The sequence below is a fragment of the Leucoraja erinacea genome, chromosome 10 (assembly GCF_028641065.1).
Source record: "Leucoraja erinacea ecotype New England chromosome 10, Leri_hhj_1, whole genome shotgun sequence".
Lineage (NCBI taxonomy): Eukaryota > Metazoa > Chordata > Chondrichthyes > Rajiformes > Rajidae > Leucoraja > Leucoraja erinaceus.
Window position 1 is genome coordinate 29,131,971 of NC_073386.1, and position 20,977 is coordinate 29,152,947.

General features: G+C 39.9%; 1 protein-coding gene across 6 annotated transcripts in view; it reads right to left on the reverse strand.

Moving 5' to 3' along the window:
• The window catches only part of patj (PATJ crumbs cell polarity complex component), a 215,784-nt gene that overhangs the window by 193,293 nt on the left and 1,514 nt on the right, over positions 1-20,977 (reverse strand). For 5 of the 6 annotated variants that reach the window (XM_055641833.1, XM_055641832.1, XM_055641829.1 and 2 more), the window contains exons 2-8: positions 20,306-20,364; positions 16,968-17,137; positions 16,297-16,509; positions 15,729-15,868; positions 12,545-12,743; positions 4,543-4,671; positions 1,207-1,410 (exon numbers count right to left, since the gene is read on the reverse strand). In XM_055641833.1, the coding sequence (XP_055497808.1) occupies positions 1,207-1,410; positions 4,543-4,671; positions 12,545-12,743; positions 15,729-15,868; positions 16,297-16,509; positions 16,968-17,137; positions 20,306-20,364 (1,114 nt within the window). Of the gene's footprint in view, positions 1-1,206; positions 1,411-4,542; positions 4,672-12,544; positions 12,744-15,728; positions 15,869-16,296; positions 16,510-16,967; positions 17,138-20,305; positions 20,365-20,857; positions 20,877-20,977 lie in introns of those variants that run through there. The other variant, XM_055641831.1, reaches the window with a different exon arrangement.

Genomic DNA, 20,977 nt, shown 5'->3' on the forward strand with positions numbered 1-20,977 from the left:
ATAATTTGCAAATATTACTTCAAGTTGGCAAAATGATATGCAACTCTTTTAAAATGTTGGCAAAACATACTAAACAAGTTTAAAAGACAAATTATGGTATTGGTTATTTAATATGGTCCACATCCCCAAAACATACAAAAGCATTTTAAAACTTTTGAACTACCACTGTCTAATTCTAACTGTATTTCCTAACGACTCTGTAACTCTAAGGATACAAAATTTAAGTCATTGGTGGACTCCTCTTTAAACAAGTTATGAAAACTAGTACAGGGTACTTTTAAGTCAATATACTGTTTTAAATTATTTTAATTCATGAGATCAGCGAATTCTCAAAAAAATGTCAATAAATCATTTGTTGATTACCAATGGGTGCCATTTGATGTCAGGTCAAGTAGAGTCATTTTCCTTACAGTAGCATCACGGCCATATAGACTAAGAATCTGAGGCAAGGTATGTTATTGGCTTCACAAGTTGCTGTAATGCATCTTACAGAAAGGTATGCCATACATTGCAGGTATGCCATGCTGGTGAATGAAGGTTATGAATATTTAGTGTGATTGAACGCGGTCTTAGGTCAAGCGTGCTCCTTTGTTCTGGATGGTATTAAGCTTTGCTAAAGTTTAACCCACAAACCAAATGGAGACCATTCGATCATACTCAACCTGTTATTGGTGTAGAAGATTTTTAACATAGAATATTGTAAATATGATGTGCACTTGTCACCATGATATTTATGTGGCAGTTCTAGGTTAAGTTCTAGATCAATAGTGACCCACAGAAACTCAATGGTGGGAGATTTACCAATAATAGTAGCATTGAATATCAAGAGAAGGAGTAACAATAGACTGCTGATGCTCGAATCTGGAGCAAAATTGAAACTGCTGAATGAACTCAGACGATCAGAAGCGACAGTCACCTTTTTGGGTTGAGACCTTTCCTCTAGACTCAATGAATTTCTCCAGCAGTTTGAAGCATTTCTTGTGAGAAATGGCCTTGTATGCAGCTTTGAAATTCAAGTCTTAATTTGTTCTAAACTTTTGTTTTTTTCGAAAAGTCTTTATGGAAAGATTACCACTCTTAAAGGAATATTTTGTTTCAGTTTTTAAATATATGTTAATCCTCAATTTGATGTAAACATAATTAACATTTAAAAATGGAAAAATAAATTTGAATATCATTATATTATTGAAGATCAATTGTACTCACGATATTGGATTTTTCCTGACTTAATAAAGAAGGAATAACCATTGAAGATTTAGAGGAATAATCATCACCAAGATCTCTGGCCACCACCATTCGCACTCGATTACCACAGTTTCTCAACACCTGTGCAATCTGTTCACTTCCCATTCCCTGGACGTCAGTGCCTCCAATCTGGAGTATATGATCGCCAGTCCTAAGCCGTCCATCCTACAAACATGCCATAAAATCTTCATTATCCAAACACAATGAAATGTCATCACTTGAAAGTTAAAAGGAATGGGAAATTGTTAATAGCTTTAACAAAAAAAAAACATAATAGTTTTTGATAACAAAGATATTATGTATAGCTTTGCACTGTTGCACTCATTTGGACAAATGCATAATTTATTGCCATTTATTGCGTTCCCGTCTCAAAATCCAAATGCAGAAGAGCAAATATCAAGCGGAAAAATATGATGGGTGGCCAACGGTATAACATTAGTTTAGCAGGAGTGATTAAAGTAGAATACCTACCACTTACCCTTTATTTGAAAGTATTTCACATTTGCAATTATGTTTTCTAAAGAACGGCATCAATGAGATAAACATACTTTTTAAAAATGGTTAAATCCTGGCTATTTATATAACTTATTCTGATGGCAATGATTCATGCTGAAATTCAATTGGGCACATGCCAACAGACCTCTGGCATTTTCCTCAAATAACTCTTCTTAATATACGAGGCTAGAGAGCGAATGTCATGTTATTATTCAACTTGGAAGCTGAGCCACTATTACCAAACATAATGCTGCCCTTAAACTACATTCTACTATGAGTAGCAACTGACAATTACATCGCAATCAAGTTAAAAACTCCAATTTTTATTTTTCTCTTGCAAAATCAAAACTGATTAAGACAATGGATAAGATCTTGCTCTCAGTGACAAATAAGTGATACCAGCTGTTTGCTGTATTTGCCTAGAGTAATTCCAAGGTATTTTGCAGCATTAAAATAAAACAAAAAGTAAAACAGCATCTAAACTGTTTCTGGGACTTGTCCAAGGAACTGTATATCAACTAATTACTATAAAAAAACCATAAAGGGTGGAGAGTCTGAACCAAGAAATTAATCAGCACCCGCAATATTAATTATGATCTTCAGGAATAAAACACTGCATTTGGAAAACACTACATTTTCAATTACAGTGTGGGGTTTTTTTCAGTCAAGTAATTAACAGTTTTAAGATGTTAAATGCAGTACCCTAAAAGGGAAAGCTCTAACTTGAAATCCTTGACTTTTTCTGACATGTTTAGTGCTCATCTATGAAGTATGGCAATTTCACACCACATGGGGCTGGATGGTTAACAGTTTCCATGAGGCTTTTGGACACACATCACATCACAAGCAGCAACATTAACATTTCCACCTTTACATTTATAAATGCTATCAATGGAAGTTGATGATTGGTTTTCATTGAAAAGCTGCCAGCCTTACTATTATTTCTGTTGTGATGTTATGGTTTACTAATACAGACTAATCAGGCTGAGTAAGAAAGAATCTTGGCATTTGCCCCGTCAATGTTGTTTATATCCAATATGAATCCCCTAACTAGTAGCAAAACATAACAAAATATATATATGTATTTTTGTTAAATGTGATACCTAACCATATTTGAAATATTTAAATGAGCTTCCTGGTACCTAATCTCTACAAATCTGCTCATACAATGAATTGTTGTACTTGTTGTCCTTAGCTAAATTAAATAAAAATTTCCATCAAGCAAAAAAAGAGAAAATTACACTTATAGAAAGTGATCGAATTATATAACTTAATATTACAAGGAAAGACCAAAAAAAGTATCAATGAAAACAATCATAATTCAAAATCTGGATGGGAAGAACACATATCATATTTCCATATAACTCCCATAACTTCACGTTTTCCCAATTAAAAATTGAACATCTGTTTATTGAAGTAACACTCAAAAGAATGTTGACACTTAATCAGGAGTAAACAAATGGGCAAACAAGACAGTAAAGTAAAAAGCAGAACTGGCAGTAGCATCCCAATTTATCACAATCATCTTTGTACGCACAAGATCAAGATATGCATTAACATATGAACACAATTCTAAGAAAATTCAGTTTATCAGTTTGTTAGACGTTATCTATACTATTCAAATAACATTCTTGCAATAAATTGAGGGAAAATAATTAGATTGCTCATCAGTTCCCTGTTGATTAAGTACTATTTGACTACCTCTGGGTATACAAGAATCTAAAAGTTGACAATAGGAAATCATTTACGGATTTATAATTTGGTAAAATTAAGATTGTTCCATTGGTCCATAAGATTGTTAAGGGCTTGGACACGCTAGAGGCAGGAAATATGTTCACGATGTTGGGGGAGTCCAGAACCAAGGGCCACAGTTTAAGAATAAGGAGTAAGCCATTTAGAACGGAGACGAGGAAACACTTTTTCTCACAGGGAGTGGTGAGTCTGTGAAATTCTCTGCCTCAGAGGGCGGTGGAGGCAGGTTCTCTGGATGCTTTCAAGAAGAGCTAGATAGGGCTCTTAAAAATAATGGAGTCAGGGGATATGGGGAGAAGGCAGGAACGGGGTACTGATTGGGGATGATCAACCATGATCACATTGAATGGCGATGCTGGCTCGAAGGGCCAAATGGCCTACTCCTGCACCTATTGTTTATTGTCTATTGTAAAAATAAAAATATGATTTAAATTTTCCAGCTTTTCAATCTAAATGTAATATGTAATAAATATGTAATAAATGTAATAATTAAAGAATAGAGGCAAAGAACTGCAGATGTTGTTTTATACCAAGGATAGGCACAATGTGCTAGAGTAACTCAGCGGGTCAGGCAGCATCTCTGGAGAAAAGGGATGGGTGATGTTTCAGGTCAAGACCCTTCTTCAGACTCTAAATAAATTAAAAATATTCTATTGGCTTTGACTTATTAATCAAAATAACAATTAGGAATAGGAATACTTTATTGTTACATGTGACTAGGCACAGTGAGATTCTTTCCTTGCATACACAATGTATACAAATAGCAGCCACCCAAAAAGCACGCCGACCCCCCCTTTTGTCCCCCCCCCCCCACCCCAAACCAACAGGTCCCCCATGCTGGGACCCCATTGTCCTTTGTCCCCCCCCCATTGTCCATCGTTCTCCCCACCTCCCTCACGGCGGTGTCCCCAGTGATCATTGTAGATTAAATCTAGCTTAAACAAATGATTTACTTCACCTTATAATTCAAGATCCTTTCTACGATGGACAATAATAGTGTATAATCATACGTGCTCAGACCTCTGTGATAATACATTTGAAAAAAATTACCTGATCAGCTAATCCTCCAGGGACGACGGTTTTCACAATTACTCCAGTCGGCTTTGCTCCTACAATTCCAAATCCTAAGCCTGATCCATCACTGACCAATTCAATTTCTTCCATAGGTCCCCACTGTGTCTAGGAAAAATGGACAACAAGTCAAAGTCAATCTTTAAATATGTGGTCGACTGTTGATAGACCTCAAGAGCAATTATTTATCCAAATTATTTGTGTCAGTTGTTCTTACTAAATTACAGAAAAATACTAGTTAGCTTCTATTTATGCTAAAAGCTAAGTCTGCGTCATCCAAAAGGTACAACAATAATAATATTCACACAATGATACAGAAATTTGTGTTCGAGGAGCTGCATGCTGTTTATTGAAATAATATAGATTTGATAGTTTATCGAGGGCTAGTTAATCAAGACATTAGTTAAGAGGGCTAGTTAACCAATAGTCTAGTTAATCAAGAGATTAAACCAGAGCAGATTTGCATTCAGTACTACAGTACAATGTTCATTCCAACTTGCTTATTCAGTCCATGATTGACTTGACAGATGCCAATGAAACAAATATGGATGTTATCCCAATCTGCTTTTCATAACAATTGTTGGTATGAATGTCAAGTGTTATTCATTTTGATAAATTATAAACCCCTTGTATACTAACATATACAAAAGATAAAAACATGGAACCCCAAATCTGGAGACAATCAAGAGAAGTTAATTAGCTTTTTCTCTTTGAGTCTCATGGATTCAGTTCAAGAAATGACTTTCCCCCTAATCATCCACTTGCACAGCACAGCATGAACATGTACTGTGTAGTTCAAACACAGAAAATGTAATTATTTTCAGCTTTAAATCAAAAAACGATGAAAGACTGTAATCCCATATGCAAAAAAAGTAACAACATCAATTTACATTTTATCTTTAACACAGTAAAATATCACAACGCCTTTTTTACCAGATACAATTGTGGCAGTGAACCACATAAGGAGATAATAGGTTAAATGACCAAAATTTGGAAGGAGATTGATTTTAATGAGCATCTTGAAGGCAGAAATAGTGGAAAAAGTCATGGGGATTCTGAGACCTTTTAGTTTAGGGCCCAACCAACTGAAGATATGTTTAATGAAGACAATTAAAATCAAATGTGCACAAGATACAATAATTCAGAGTACAGTGCCCTCCATAATGTTTGGGACAAAGACCCATCATTTATTTATTTGCCTCTGTACACCTTTGTTTTATATTTTTACTGTTTATGTTGTTATGCTGTTATTAATGTTTTATGTATCATTCTTAACTGTCACTGTATGTCATGTTGTCACTTGTGTGCGGAGCACCAAGGCAAATTCCTTGTATGTGAATGCCTGGTCAATAAACTTATTCATTCCACAATTTGAGATTTGTAATAGAAAATCACATGTGGTTAAAGTGCACATTGTCAGATTTTAATAAAGGCCATTTTTACATATTTTGGTTTCACCATGTAGAAAATTACAGTAGTGTTTATACCTAGTCCTCCCATTTCAGGGCACCATAATGTTTGGGACACAGCAATGTCCTGTAAATGAAAGTAGCCATGTTTAGAATTTTGTTACATGTCCTTTGCATGCAATGACTGCTTGAAGTCTGCGATTCACGGACATCACCAGTTGCTGGGTGTCTTCTCTGGTGATGCTCTGCCAGGGCTATATTGCATCCATCTTTAGCTTATGCTTGTTTTGGGGGCTAGTCCCCTTCAGTTTTCTCTTCAGCATATAAAAGGCATGCTCAATTGGGTTCAGATCGGGTGATTGACTTGGCCACTCAAGAATTGACCATTTTTTAGCTTTGAAAAATTCTTTTGTTGCTTTAGCAGTATGTTTGGGATCATTGTCTTGCTGTAGAATGAACCACCGGCCAATGAGTTTTGAGGCATTTGTTTGAACTTGAGCTGATAGGATGTGTTGAAACACTTTAGAATTCATTATGCTACTACCATCAGCAGTTGTATCATCAATGAAGATAAGTGAGCCAGTACCTTCAGCAGCCATACATGCCCAGGCCATAACACCCCCACCACTGCGTTTCACAGATGAAGTGCTTTGGATCTTGGGCAGTTCCTTCTCTCCTCCATATTTTGCTCTTGCCATCAGTCTGATATAAGTTAATCTTCATCTCATCTGTCCACAACCTTATTCCAGAACTGTGGTTGCTCTTTTAAGTACTTCTTGGCCAGCTGTAACCTGGTCTTCCTATTTTTGCGGCTAACCAGTGGTTTGCATCTTGCAGTGTAGCCTCTGTATTTCTGTTTATGAAGTCTTCTGCGGACAGTGGTCATTGACACATCCACACCTGATTCCTGAAGAGTTTTTCTGATCTGTCGGACAGGTGTTTGGGGATTGTTCTTTATTATAGAGATAATTCTTCTGTCAGCAGCTGTGGAGGTCTTCCTTGGCCTATCAGTCCCTTTGCGATTAGTAAGATCACCAGTGCCCTCTTTCTTCTTAATGATGTTCCAAACAGTTGATTTTGGTAAGCCTAAGCCTTTGGTAAACCTAACGTTTTATTCTTGTTTCTCAGTCTCATAATGGCTTCTTTGACTTTCATTGTCACAACTTTGGTCCTCATGTTGATAAACAGCAATAAAAGTTTCCAAAGGTGATGGAAAGACTAGAGGAAAGACTAGACGCTGAGAGTTCTCTTATACCTGCATAAAGGAGGCAATTAAACACACCTGAGCAATTACAAATGCCTGTGAAGCCGTGTATCCCAAACAGTATGGTGCCCTGAAATGGGGGAACAATTTATAAACACTGCTGTAATTTCTACATGGTGAAACCAAAATGTATACAACTGGCCTTTCATAATATCTGACAATGTGCACTTCAACCACATGTGGGGTTTTCTATTACAAATCCCAAATTGTGGAGTATAGAGGCAAATAAATAAATAATGGGTCCTTGTCCCAAACATTATGGAGGGTACTGTATATCCTCAGGGTTAGAGGAAACATAAATAGAGCGCCAAAGTCATAGCCATTTGAAAGCCCCATGTTGGTCATTGAATATCAAGGCTGATGGGAGTACAAGTCAAGTCAAGTCAATTTTATTTCTATAGCAGATGTAGAAACAACTCTCGTAGACCATAGTGCTTTACATCAGTGCAGGTACTAACATGCTACATACAATGGTACATAGATCTAACAATACATACATAAATACACACATACAGCGCTCCCTCAGAGGACCTCAAGAAACGCTTGTGAGTAGAAATAGATTTTAAGTCTAGACATAAGGAGTCGATGGAGGGGGCATTTCTGATGAGAATAGGGATGCTCTTCCACAGTCTAGGCGCTGCAACCGCAAAAGCGAGGTCACCCGAGCTTAAACCTGGACCACGGGATAGTCAGTAGCCCCAAGTCGGCCGACCTGAGAGACCTGGAGGTAGAATGGTGGGCTAACAGATTTTTGATATAGGTGGGGGCAAGCCCGTTAAGGGCTTTGTACACATATAGCAGGAGCTTGAAATTGATTCTGTACTGTACTGGGAGCCAGTGGAGAGAGGCCAGAATCGGAGTGATGTAGTTCCTTTTACGGGTACCCTTCAGAATTCTCGCTGCGGTGTTTTGGACCAGTTGCAGGCGGGACAGGGAAGATTGGAGTCAAATATCACGCCAAGGCTTTTGACGTGCGGTTTGAGTAAGGAGGTTAGGCTTCCAAGGCTACCTGTTTTGATGGCATCCGAGGGGCCAAGTAGGATGACCTCAGACTTGCTCTCGTTTAGTTGGAGGAAGTTCTGCGCCATCCAACACTTTATATCCTCGAGGCAGTACATAAGGCTGAGTAGATTTGATCGGTTGTTGGGTTTTAGGGGAAGATAAAGCTGTGTATCATCTGTATTGCAGTGGAAGGAAATGCCATGCCTTTGAATGACAGCCTTGGGGGAGCATATACAGAGAGAAGAAAATGGGGCCTAGAATGGAGCCTTGTGGAACCCCGCAGCCAAGGATAGCTGGGGAAGAGAAAGAGTTGCCTATGTTTGTAGAGAAACTGCTATCTTTGAGGTAGGAAACAAACCAGTAGAGACAGCAAAGTTTTGGATTACCACATTTTATGGGTAGTGAAAGATGGGGGTTCAGGCAGAGGATCAGTAATACAGGTCAGTCATAAGGCAACAATGGTTGAATGTTTCAGCAACTGATGAATTGTGGAGGAAAAGGGATGAAATCACAGAGATTACAGTAAGTAGTCTGGAAAATGAAGCAGATACTCAATTGGAAATTCACCCTGAGTTATACAGTGGTGTCAATGCTGCAAAATAGGGCATTTCAGTTCCAGAGTCAGGCTAAAGAATAGACTGCAAATTGGGCAATAAAAGCCATCACTTCCTACTTTACAGTATTTAGTTGAAGACATCTCCTAGATTTCATTCTCACTCCATGTTAGACAAATTACTTTAGTCTGGCTAAAAGGAACACAGAAAACGATAATAATCACATCAGGACTTCCTAGTGATATCTATTGAAAGCAAGAGCAAGCACCAGGGAGAATATGTTGTGGTGATCAGATAGGATTTCAAGATTAGGCTCGGATAAAGAATTAAGCCGTTCTAGGAAATTTGTAAAGTAGTAAAAAGATTGCTGAGATTTGTGATATTCAACATACATTTTGAAATTAATGCCCTATATATTGTTTAAGATTTCATGGATTACATTATTTCTGATTGCACCAGTTACAAGGTTCAGTGGCTCGACAATAACATAAACATGAAACTAGTCAAGCCATGTCAAGTTTATTATCATATGCACAAGTACGGTAAGGTACAGGTACAAAGTAAAACGTTCTTGCAGCAGCATCACAAGCACCTTATACGCTTCTGGTACAATTAGGGATTGAAATAAATGTCAAAATTATCAGCAACATCCACAACCGCATCCTTGAATTAATTTTTTTTTTTTAACTTCTCCTTAATCTTGTCTCGGTTAGGAGAGTCAAATGAGAGAGAGTATTTAGCTGTCATATGTACCGACAACAGAAAAAATTATGTTAGACTTACAGCGCGGAAACAGGCACTTTAGCTCACTGAGTCCGCACTGACCAGCGATCAACCCGTACACAAGCACTATCCTACACATTAGGGACAATTTACAATTTTACTGAAACCACTTAACCTACAAATTTGCATGTCTTTCGAGTGTGGGAGGAAAGTGGAGCACCTGGAGAAAACCCACGCGGTCACAGTAAGAACGTACAAACTCCGCCCCGACAGCACCCATAGTGTGAGGATCAAACCTATGGGGCTGTAAAGCAGCAACTCTAACACTGCGCCACCCCTTGTTGCAGCTTAACAGGGTCATAAACACAATAACACACAGATAATAGTTTTCATAAATTAATAACTATAATTCTAGTTCACGATCATTGCCCTGTACAAGAACGTCGTCGGCAAGGTCTTTGCTCGGGTCATCTTGATCCTCCTGCAGAAGCTGGCAGAACGTGTCTACCCAGAGTCACAGTGCGGTATCCAAGCTGGAAGGTCAACAGTAGACATGGTCTTCTCTCTTCGCCAGCTTCAGGAGAAGTGCAGAGAACAGCGGATGCCTTTGTATGTTGCTTTCATTGACCTCACCAAGGCGTTCAAACTCGTCATCAGAGGTGGCCTATTTAAGGCTCTGCCAAAGATCGGTTGCCCACAAAAGCTGCAGCACATGATAGAATCCTTCCACATCAACATGAAGGAAAGAGTGCAGTTGAATGACAGCTTCTCGGAGCCCTACGATATCCACAGTGGTGTCAAACAAGGCTGCGCCCTCACTCCCACATTCTTTGGGATTTTCTTTGCGCTGCTGCTGAAACATGCTTTCGGCAGTGCAACAGAGGGGATCTACCTGCGTACTAGATCAGGTGGCAGGCTCTTCAACCTCACCCGCAAAGACAAAAGTACGTGAAGCTCTCATCTGAGACATGTTGTTTGCCGACGACGCTGCAGTTGTGTCCCACACCCAGCATAAATTAGTTACTGATGGACCGCTTCTATTGGGCATGCAAGGACTTCGGGCTGATTATCAGCCTGAAGAAGACGAACGGCTTGGAGCAGGATACAGAGGTGCCGCCTGTCAGCACCATCGATAACTACGAACTCGATGCCGTCCATCAGTTCATGTACCTCGGCTCCACATCACCGATCACCTCTCCTTGGACACAGAGATTGATAAGAGGATCGGGCAGCTACTACTCTCGCTCGCATCACAACTCGAGTGTGGACCAACCCAAAGCTGACAGTGAAGACAAAGATAGCAGTCTACAACGCTCGTGTCAACAGCACACTGCTGTACGGCAGTGAGACATGGACTACATATGCCAGGCAGGAGAGAAGACTCAACACTTTCCACCTGAGAAGCATCCGCCGCATCCTGGGCATATCCTGGCAAGACAGAGTGTCCAATGCCGAGATCCTGTCTCGCTCTGGCCTTAAGCATGGACACTCTACTCAGGCAGCGCAGACTGCAGTGGCTGGGCTATGTCCACCGCATGGAAGATGGCCGTATTCCAAAAGACATCCTCTATGGAGAGCTGACATCTGGAGGAGAACCATTGGTCGCCCCCAGCTACGTTACAAGGATGTCTGCAAGAGAGATATGAAGGCGCTCAACATCGATGTGGAGTCTTGGGAGAGCCTTGCAGCTGATAGCACGAGGTGCAGAGGTACTCTGAACCAACATCTCAAAACGGGGGAAGAGAAACTGTTGACACAGCGGCAGACAAGCGGGCACGCAGAAAGGAGCGCAGTAACTTCAACAAACCAGAGACCACACATAAATGTGACCGTTGCGACAGAGACTGTCACTCCCACATTGGTCTCTTCAGCCACAAGCGGCGCTGCTCTAGTCGAGGTTTGGAGCAAGCAGCCAACACCTAGGATGCATCACCCATGGTCAGTCATGACCGAGGGGGGCCTACTAATTCGAGTTAACCACAAGAGTTCAAGCAAAAACCCTAAGTCCGCAGGGCAACCAACCCACGGTCCATAGAAGATTATAGTTGCTGAGATTAGTGTTGTGCAATGTGCAAGAACCTGATATTTACTGGAGTGAAATGGTTCTCGAATGTGGTGGTCACCGTCTGCAGGCTCTTGCACAGTCTTACTGATGGCATTAGCAAATTGAGAGCGTGCCAGGGTGATGTGGGTCTTCGATGATATTGGCTGTCTCTTTAATGCAGCACTTCCTATGGATTCCTTTGATGGAGGGGAGGTCGGTACCTATGATGGGCTACGCTTTGTAGTTTAATTCTTCTTGGCCACTCAAGTTACTGAATCAGGCCGTGATACAACCAATCAGAATTCTCTCTACCATAAACCTGCAGAAGTTCAAAAGAATACACTGCGCCATATTGAACATCTCTGGAGAGAAGGAATGGGTGATATTTCGTGTTGAGACTCTTGTTCACTCTGAAAGAAGGGTCTTGACCTGAAACGTCACCCATTGCTTCTCTCCAGAGATGCTGCAGGTTACTCAGTCACCACTGAGTTACTCCAGCATTTTGTGTCTATCTTGAATTTTCTTGGCCCCGCTCTGGGAGTAGAAGTGGGGTCGGATCCGGACCGCAACTGCCGTGAGCCCCAGACCGAGTTTGGCGATCGTTTGCTGCTGTTGAAGGTGAGACGTTGCGTCGCGCCAGGGTCTTGGGCCTGTCCCACTTTGGCCATCAGTTCCGCGACACGCCGTTGGCGCGCAAAGATTTTGTTCACTACAAAAATTTCGGAGCCCTGCGCGATGTCGCGCACAACTCCATACCCCTCCACGCTTCTCAGTGGGACTGGCCCCGCGCGGCCATACGATGCCTGTGAGCCTCAACGCGACCACGGCCGAGGACACGTAAGTGAGACAGGCCCTTTAATTGTTAAAGAAATTACAGAAAGCAGAAGAGTTTACTAAATACTTCACCATGCTTACAAAAGACTAGCATCTCAACGTCAAAGTTAAGAACTTGATTGTGATTTCTGTAGCACCAATCAGAACTTACTGATTCTGAAGCAAAAGGTAAGGTTGCCATGTCCACTGGTTTGGTATATGCCCCGTTTAGGAATCCTTTGGCAACTACCAAATGCACTGATCCTTTGGTCTGCTGGAGCATTGAAATAGCTTCTTGGTGAGAAACGTTCTCATCTAATGGTGTATGATTCAAGGCCAAAATCTGATCATTTTCTTGTAACCTGCCATCCCTATGAGCAAAACAAACAAAATAACCAAACTGTCAGATAAAGTACGATCAATTCCATAACAGGATCTATTTTCTTTAGAAAAAAAACTAAAATTGATGTGCAGCCATTAATTAAGGAGTTTTAGTGTGGAATTAAACCAAAGCAATTCAAACTTTCATTTTAGCCTTAACTGACATTCAAAGTCATTGGTATTCATGAGTATGTTCAATCACTTTAAAAGCAATCCGCACAAAGTATATGATAAAATACCAAACAGCAACTTGTATTTATAAAGCACCACTAATATTATAAAGCTGTCCAATGGCAGAAGCCTACTGAGAATAAAGACAACAAGCAAAAAAAGGAAACTTTAGGATTGTGAATGGAGGGTTGAAGGCATGTGCCTCAATAGTGGTGTGAAGAAAATGTCATGGAGTTGGATAAACAAGCCGATCTAATACAGGTTGAACTCATTGAATGTAGGATTTAAGAATGAAAGAGATATTTTATGTCACAATAAACCTTATGACATCAACATATTCAACAAAATGTTCTTCACCATCAAAACAATCTATTAAATACTCTTCCAACAGTTCAGAAATACAAATGTTCTCTGCACAACACATATAGTGTTCCCAGATCTTACAGAACCATACATATTCCAACAGTATAACATCGCTGTTAGACGCACTAATTTTCTTTTGGGCCTCCAAACCAATGTACAGTCTAATCATGGGCCACATGCTCTGAATTAATTTATCAAAGTACACCATAAAATTAGTTCAGAAATCAAGATTGTAAAATCAAAAGACATAGAAGCAGAATTAGGCTATTCGACCCATTGAATCTACTCTCCACATCCACTCTATCCAGGCCTTGCGCTATCTGGTAAGTTTCAATTAGATCCCCCTCTGTATTTTTTCCAAGAATTCAAGCACATCCTTAAATCTTTTTCTCTATCCACCAGTTATCTCTTCCTATGACAACATTCAAGAGAGAGTTGGATTTAGCTCTTAGGGCTAAGGGAATCAATGGATATGGGGAAAAAGCCGGAACAGGGTACTGATTTTGGATGATCAGCCATGATCTTATTGAATGAGCCGAATGACTTGAATGGCCCGAATGGCCCAAATGGCTTGAATGGTTTGAATGGGCTGAATGGCCTACTCCTGCACCTATTTTCTATGTTTCTATGATAGAGCTTGGAATAGTATCACTTTTTCAAGTCCAAACCAGGCCAGTAAACAATATCATGACATTGGTCCACTTATTCTTCTGGTGGATTTGGAATATTCTCCAAATACTATATTGATAGTATCGTTCAAATGCCGTGAGCTGCATGCTATAGGTATTCCAGCTCCTAGAAACAGAGGGCAAGGATCATAACTGCCTGCTGGACAATGAGCTATATGCCAGGGGTAAAGTCTTGATCTTCAAACATCTTTTCTTCAATTGACCAAAAGGCTCATGATTGTACATTGAAGGTGATAGTGAATTTAATCACTGATGTCTTTGTTGACATGGCTTCTAAAGTGTGAAATGTCCTCTGTCTTCTATGAACCTTTCCTTATCAGAGAGCAAAGTTCAGTTTAATTTATTATTGTCACATGTATCGAAATAGTGAAAAATTGTTTTGGGTGCTATCCAGTCAAATAATTCAATACGAGTACAAACACGCACAACTTAAGAATGGTACATTTGTAGTGGAAAATAGTAGAATTTCTGGGGCAGCACACAAAGAGTCAACACTCTCTCTCATCTCCAGTCACTGCAAACATCTTCTGATCTTGTCCTAAGGGGATATGCATTTATTGTTTAGCCTCCTTTCCAGCTTTATGGCCCAGCGTCATGGTGGCACCCAGCCCATTGCTGTTGGTTACCTACACAGTAAATGCCATTCTGTGCAGCTGCTGGAGGCTGCGCTCAATGTGCTTGCTCACCCAACTGCTATAGAGTTTTCAGTGTCTGCTTTAACCACTCTGGCTAAAGACGAATTTGAGCTGCTGCCTTCCACAGCCACGCAGCTACTTCTGTGCACCAAGGTCATCATTTACCGCAGGATTTTAAGTCGCTTTCGAGAGGCATAGGCAGAATAGGAGACAACTTTTGGATTGTTGTATATTGCATTAAGCTACATATTCCGTCATTCTTAGATGAATGAGTGGACAATGGCTGGACTCTTGTTCCCCAAAGGCAAGTGCACTCAACTGGACTCTACATTCAACAGCTGTTTCCATGGTCCTGGACTCTCATTGCCATAGCTTGAAGTGTTTCAGCATTCAGAACTAATTGTAATCCAGCCAATTATCAATTACAACATGTGAACCTCCATGAAATCATAAATTATTTCATTATTCATATTTTAAGAATATGAGCATCATTGGCAAGGCTAGCATTTATTATCCATCCTGTTTCCAAGTGACAATGTTTCTCTTTCTGTACACTTCCACTCCAGTTGATGTGACTTTATTAGTTCTTATTGGTTTCACCTCACAAACCTTCAGTCTAATTGATTTTGAAACTACACAACAGTTTTTTAAGATCACTAGGTCTCAGATGCTCAGTTTCACTCACTGCGACATTATCACCGTGCACTTCCAGCAATACATTATCAATTTTAAGGCCGACCACACTGAATCCTAGACTTCCAGTTGCTGGATTGTTCAATTAATGTGTTATCCTTATCTTCTTTAATGAACAGTTTCAAATGTAGATTAAGCAAATCAGAAAAAAATCTATTCCAAGCTACAATGTTTAATTCTGATGCAAATTAGCCTATAGATACTTAGGGTTAAAGACTCAAAGATGCAAAAGGAAGTTTTGTCCATCAAGCGAACCGGTTACCATAATATTCTAGTTAACTAAAAAGATCACCTGCAAGCGACAATTCATGTGAAAGACAATATTACAGCAGCTGGAACATAACGGCTTAATATAATCTCTCAAAAATGTCAAAGCTCTAGTAATATCAATATCAAAAAGATGTAATTGAAACATAAGTGTTACCTCTCTGCTATGCTTCCTTTCTGTATTTCCCGTATAAAAATGCCAAGTTCATCCATATTATCGTTTTTAAGGCCAACCACACTGAATCCTAGGCTTCCAGTTGTTGGCTTGCTCAATTCAATATGTTCTACTTGCCGACCCTAATTAATATTTTCAAATGTAGAATTAACAGAGGCAAAACAATATTGAGTTTATATACAATTAGCCAAACATGCACATGACAAATTACATGCATACATCCAAATGAAAAATGGACAATGAACAGTATTATGCAGAATTTCTCAAAAATTAAGAAAGTCATGATTAAATTGGCCAATCAATAAGTACTGTAAATATGCATTACCTTTTGTGATGAGCCTAAATACTGTTACCATGATTCATACAAAAGGGAACATTTAAAAAAGAAGTGTTACAAAAATATATTTTCTTACAATTAAATTCTGTGTTTAATTTCCCCATTTCCACAAGATATGTTAAAATATCAAATTGTCAAGGCTAGCTATAACATTTCACTCCATTATTATCATCAATATCCTGGTGTTATTTATACTAAAAAATAAATACTGACCTGAGCTAAAATTTGCATAACATTATCAAACTCCTCTTTTGTTTTTTCAGATGTCTGCAATAATCCTGACTGGCCATGAAATGGAATATCTGGAAAGAGTTTTGCATCTTCTGCCACAACTGCATTGTTCATAGACTGTTCTGCATTTAAGACCAAGAGTCCCTCTTGTGAAAAGTCAAAATTGGGAGATGCATTTGTGGACATGCAGTTCAGCTGTGGATAAACACATACTCAATTACATTATTTGAAATTTAAGCAATACAACAGATTCTCCCTGAAGGAAGCTCTTTAAAAAAAATCAATAATGGAATAGTTTAAAATGTACCAAATCAAAGCAGACTTTGTTACACACAAGGTTAACAAACAATTTGTCAGGCCTTTATTGTGCTCACTGTAAATTAATTGCAGTGTGATATGAAACACTGGTACAAACAGATTAATGTTTTTCACATCCTTCTAAACTATTCTGTGATTTAATAATGTCATGGTTGATCTGATTTCTGAATATTCCAGGTCAAACTAAAGTTGAAACACATGGAGAGACAAATTAGTTTTTTTTTAATTAAAATTCAAAGAAATATAATTTCACAAAAGTTAAATATATTTTACAAGTGGCTCTCCAGACATAATTAAGTAAGCAGTTGCATTAAAAAAACATGTTAGGCACTTACCTGTTCCTTTAGTTGTTTGATGGAATGCTGAAGGGTTATTATTTGATTGAATAAGGGGCTTTCAATTGTATCACGGAAAATACCTAGCTTCTCATTTTGAGACGAATCTCCTCTCTCACGTAATCGTGCCTGCAAGCGAGCCAGTGCCTGCAATACCTGCTGTTTATCAACTGTACAAGGAAAATTTAATTGAATAAAATTAGCATTGCTACCCTTTAAACATTTGTAACCGCACACAATATAATCTATCAACTGAGTCAGAGTAAATGATTTAAATGATGGAGGCATATGTATGGTGAACCATATTTAAATGTAGGGATGAGAAAGCTGAGGGGACAGTGGGAACTGGTCAGTAGGTTTTCCTGCTACACTACATGCTGTTACTGAATCCAAACCATTCACTACACAAATTTTTCTAAAACATAATATCATACAAGTGACTAATGGTGTGCCTCAGGGTTCGGTGCATTGCTGTTTGTCATCATCATCATCAATGATTTGGATGAAAATGTACGGCATGATTAGTAGGTTTGCAGATTACACAAAAGTGGATGATATTGTAGATCGTAAAAATGTTTATCAAACATGACAGCAGAATCTGATCAGTCGGGCATTAAATAGATTTTAATGCAGATAAATGCGAGATGCTGCATTTTAGGAAATCAAACCAGGGCAGGACCTTCACAGTGAATGGCTGGGCATTGCGAAGTATTTCTAGAGCAGAGGTATCTAGGAATGCAGGTACATAGTTCCTTAAAAGTGATGTCACAGGCAGATATGTTGGTCAAAAAGGGTTTCGGCACGTTGGCCTTCATCAGTCAGGGTTTTAAGTATAGAAGTTGGGATGTTATGTTACAGCAGTACAAGGCGACAGTGAGGCCACAGTTGGAATATTCAGTTTTGGTCACCCTGTTATAGTGTTGTCAAGCTGGGAAGGGTGCAGAGAAGATTTACGAGAATGATGCCAGGACTCGAGGGCCTTAGCTGAAGGAGGAGGGTGAGCAAGTTAGGACTCAATTTTGTTGGAACGCAGGAGGATGAGGGTGATCTTATCAAGCTATACAAAAGAATGAGGATTAGATCAGGTAACCGCATCAAGATCGAGTGTCTTGCCCAGAGTAGGGGAATCGAGAACCAGAGGACAAAGGCGTAAGGTCCTAAAGTAACATTTAGACAAGTACATGGATAGGATTGGTTTAGAGGGATGTGGACCAAACACAGGCCAGGGCTCGAAATTAACGATTGCCCGGGTGCCAATGACCACCTAAAGTCCCGCCGAGCAACCTAAGATCCCTAGTGCCATTTTGCCTGGCTTGGCAAGCACCAGGGACGCATGCCGTTCAACTCTGAGCGGGCGCCCCTCTCTATCTCTCTGTCTGTCATTCTCCGTCTCTGCTCCTCATCCGGCCGGCCGCCTTGCACATGCGCACTGCCACGGCCTGCACATTCTCCCCCTGCACATGCGCACAACCACAGACAGCACATCATCGGCTGCCCTGCACATGTGCACTGCCACGGCAACTGGTCGGCGCTGGGCACTTTCTCCCTCCCTTTGCATTGTGGGAGATCTGGCTGCCATTGCTGTCCGGTCGCCGCCTCGCCGCGACCACTGAAAAACCACCCAGAATCATACCCTGGAGCTGGAGTAACTCCTTGGAGTAACTCTTGCTTCTTGGTTTCCTAGTCCTCCAAAAATATTCCAAATGGAATTTAAACTGGAGGTTTTGGAGGGTCCAACTCTGAACAATAACAACCTATTGCACTTTATCTGTTTATTTATTGTATGTGTATATATGGTCTAAGGTATATAGACACACTGAACTTTTATTTCCTGTTCTGTATTATGTTTACATATTCTGTTGTGCTGCAGCAAGCAATAATTTAATTGTCCCATCTGGAGCATGACAATAAAACTATCTTGACTTGGACTTAAGCAAAAATGGGTTCTTTGGAAAAAAGAGCTATTATAAATTTAGTTGCATCTGGTTGGGTAACTATGGTAGGGTGAAGTCTATTCCATGCTTTAATTGTGCGGGGGAACTCTATGGGGCAGCCAGCATCTCTGGAAAGAAGAAATTAGGTGATGTTTCGGGTAGAGACCCTTCTTTAGACTCCCTCTGGTTTTAGTGTTTTTAGTTTAATTTAAAGATACAGCGTGGAAACGAGCCTTTCGGCCCACCGAGTCCTCGCCGACCACCCGTACACTAGTTCTATCCCACACATTAGCGATGTAAGTCAAGAGTCAAGAGTGTTTTATTCTCTCAAGTCCCAGTTAGAACAATGAAATCCTTACTTGCAGCAGCACAACAGAATATGTAAACATAGTACTCTGTAAACAATGTTATAAACGAGAAAACAAAACAGTGTATATTTATATCTATATTACTAAATCTCAATCTTGACCGCTTTTGGGTGACTGTGCTGCAATTTCCGAGAGAACGGCGCCACCTACGGCCGTCATTTTTGGCCACCTCGCTCAGAGCCCCCCTCCGCCGTATGAGTGCGGAGGATTTTTTCCGTCGATGAAAAATGAGAGAGATATTAATGTTTTTTACAAAATTCCCCATTCTCTCTGCTGCCCCCGCTGGCGGCAGGGGGAGGGACTATAAAACCAGGAAGTGTCGTGCCTCACTCAATCTCTGCCAGACCAGGAAGCGAGTGGGTCACGGCTCTCTGAGCTGCGAATAACACTGAATGCACGTCTACTCCACGGTGAGTCCCCTCGATGCGGCTGTAAAGTGGCTGCAGCCCTTTTTAAAAAGTTTGTGTTCACAAGATGAATTTTGGTTGTTGGGTGGCTGCAGCCTAATTGTTTGCCTCGCCTTTTTGACAGGTTTGTGTTCACAAGATGAATTTTGGTTGTCGGGTGTCTGCAGCCCAATTGTTTGCCTCGCCTTTTAGACAAGTTTGTGTTCACAAAATGAATTTTGGTTGTCAGGTGTCTGCAGCCCAATTGTTTGCCTCGCCTTTTTAACAAGTTTGTGTTCACAAAATGAATTTTGGTTGTCGGGTGGCAGCAGCCCAATTGTTTGCCTTGGCTTGGCTTTTAAAATCATTGCAACAGTTGGATTTCTGTGTGTGTGTGTGTGTGTGTGTGTGTGTGTGTGTGTGTGTGTGTGTGTGTGTGTGTGTGTGTGTGTGTGTGTGTGTGTGTGTGTGTGTGTGTGTGTGTGTGTGTGTGTGTGTGTGTGTGTGTGTATGAATGGAACATGGCCAACTGGTAAGAATGTACTATTAGAGAGGTTAACTATAGATTTTCTATGGTCATATATTCAATCATGGCAAGAGAAGTAAGGCATGACAAACAGGAATAACTTTTATGTTATTAAAGACAGTACCTGTTAACGGATTTTCTGGCATGATTATATCTTCAATTGTTTGCTCTATTTCAAAGAATCTATAATAATAAGAGAAATGATATTGATTTGAAATACAATATCCATATGGCAACCAACTCAAATCAATTTCTGTTTCTCTAATAAGGCTGCTTTACCAGAGTTTTTCTGCATGACAGTCCTCCAAAGTTTAGTTATGTCCAATTTAAAATTGAATAAATATATACTTAAACACGTACATGGAAAGGAAAAAAAATCATAAACATTGGAAAAGTTTGCACTTTTTTACCCATTAGCCTTTTGTAGTAACATTGAGATTTTTCAGAACATTCAAAATTATCCATATTAAGTTATGTTCTCATGAGGGTGCATCGAATTTCATCCTGCCATTATCCATAATACATGCTCTCCTCTCTGTCACCGTTCCATTCAAAACACAAATGCAGGTAATATACATTTACCCCTCCCACAGAACATCACATGTTCCTATCATGTGATAAGACTATTGGCGTATACTTCCTCCAACTACTAATTCAGGATCATCACACAACTCACCTCACGTTCGAGGGGCCGTAAAAATAAGATGATCATTTTACGCTACCATGGGAACCCCGTGCTCGGATTTGTATAGCTTAATTCGGATCCTGGCTGCTGGTCCCTCTTGCATTTCACCCG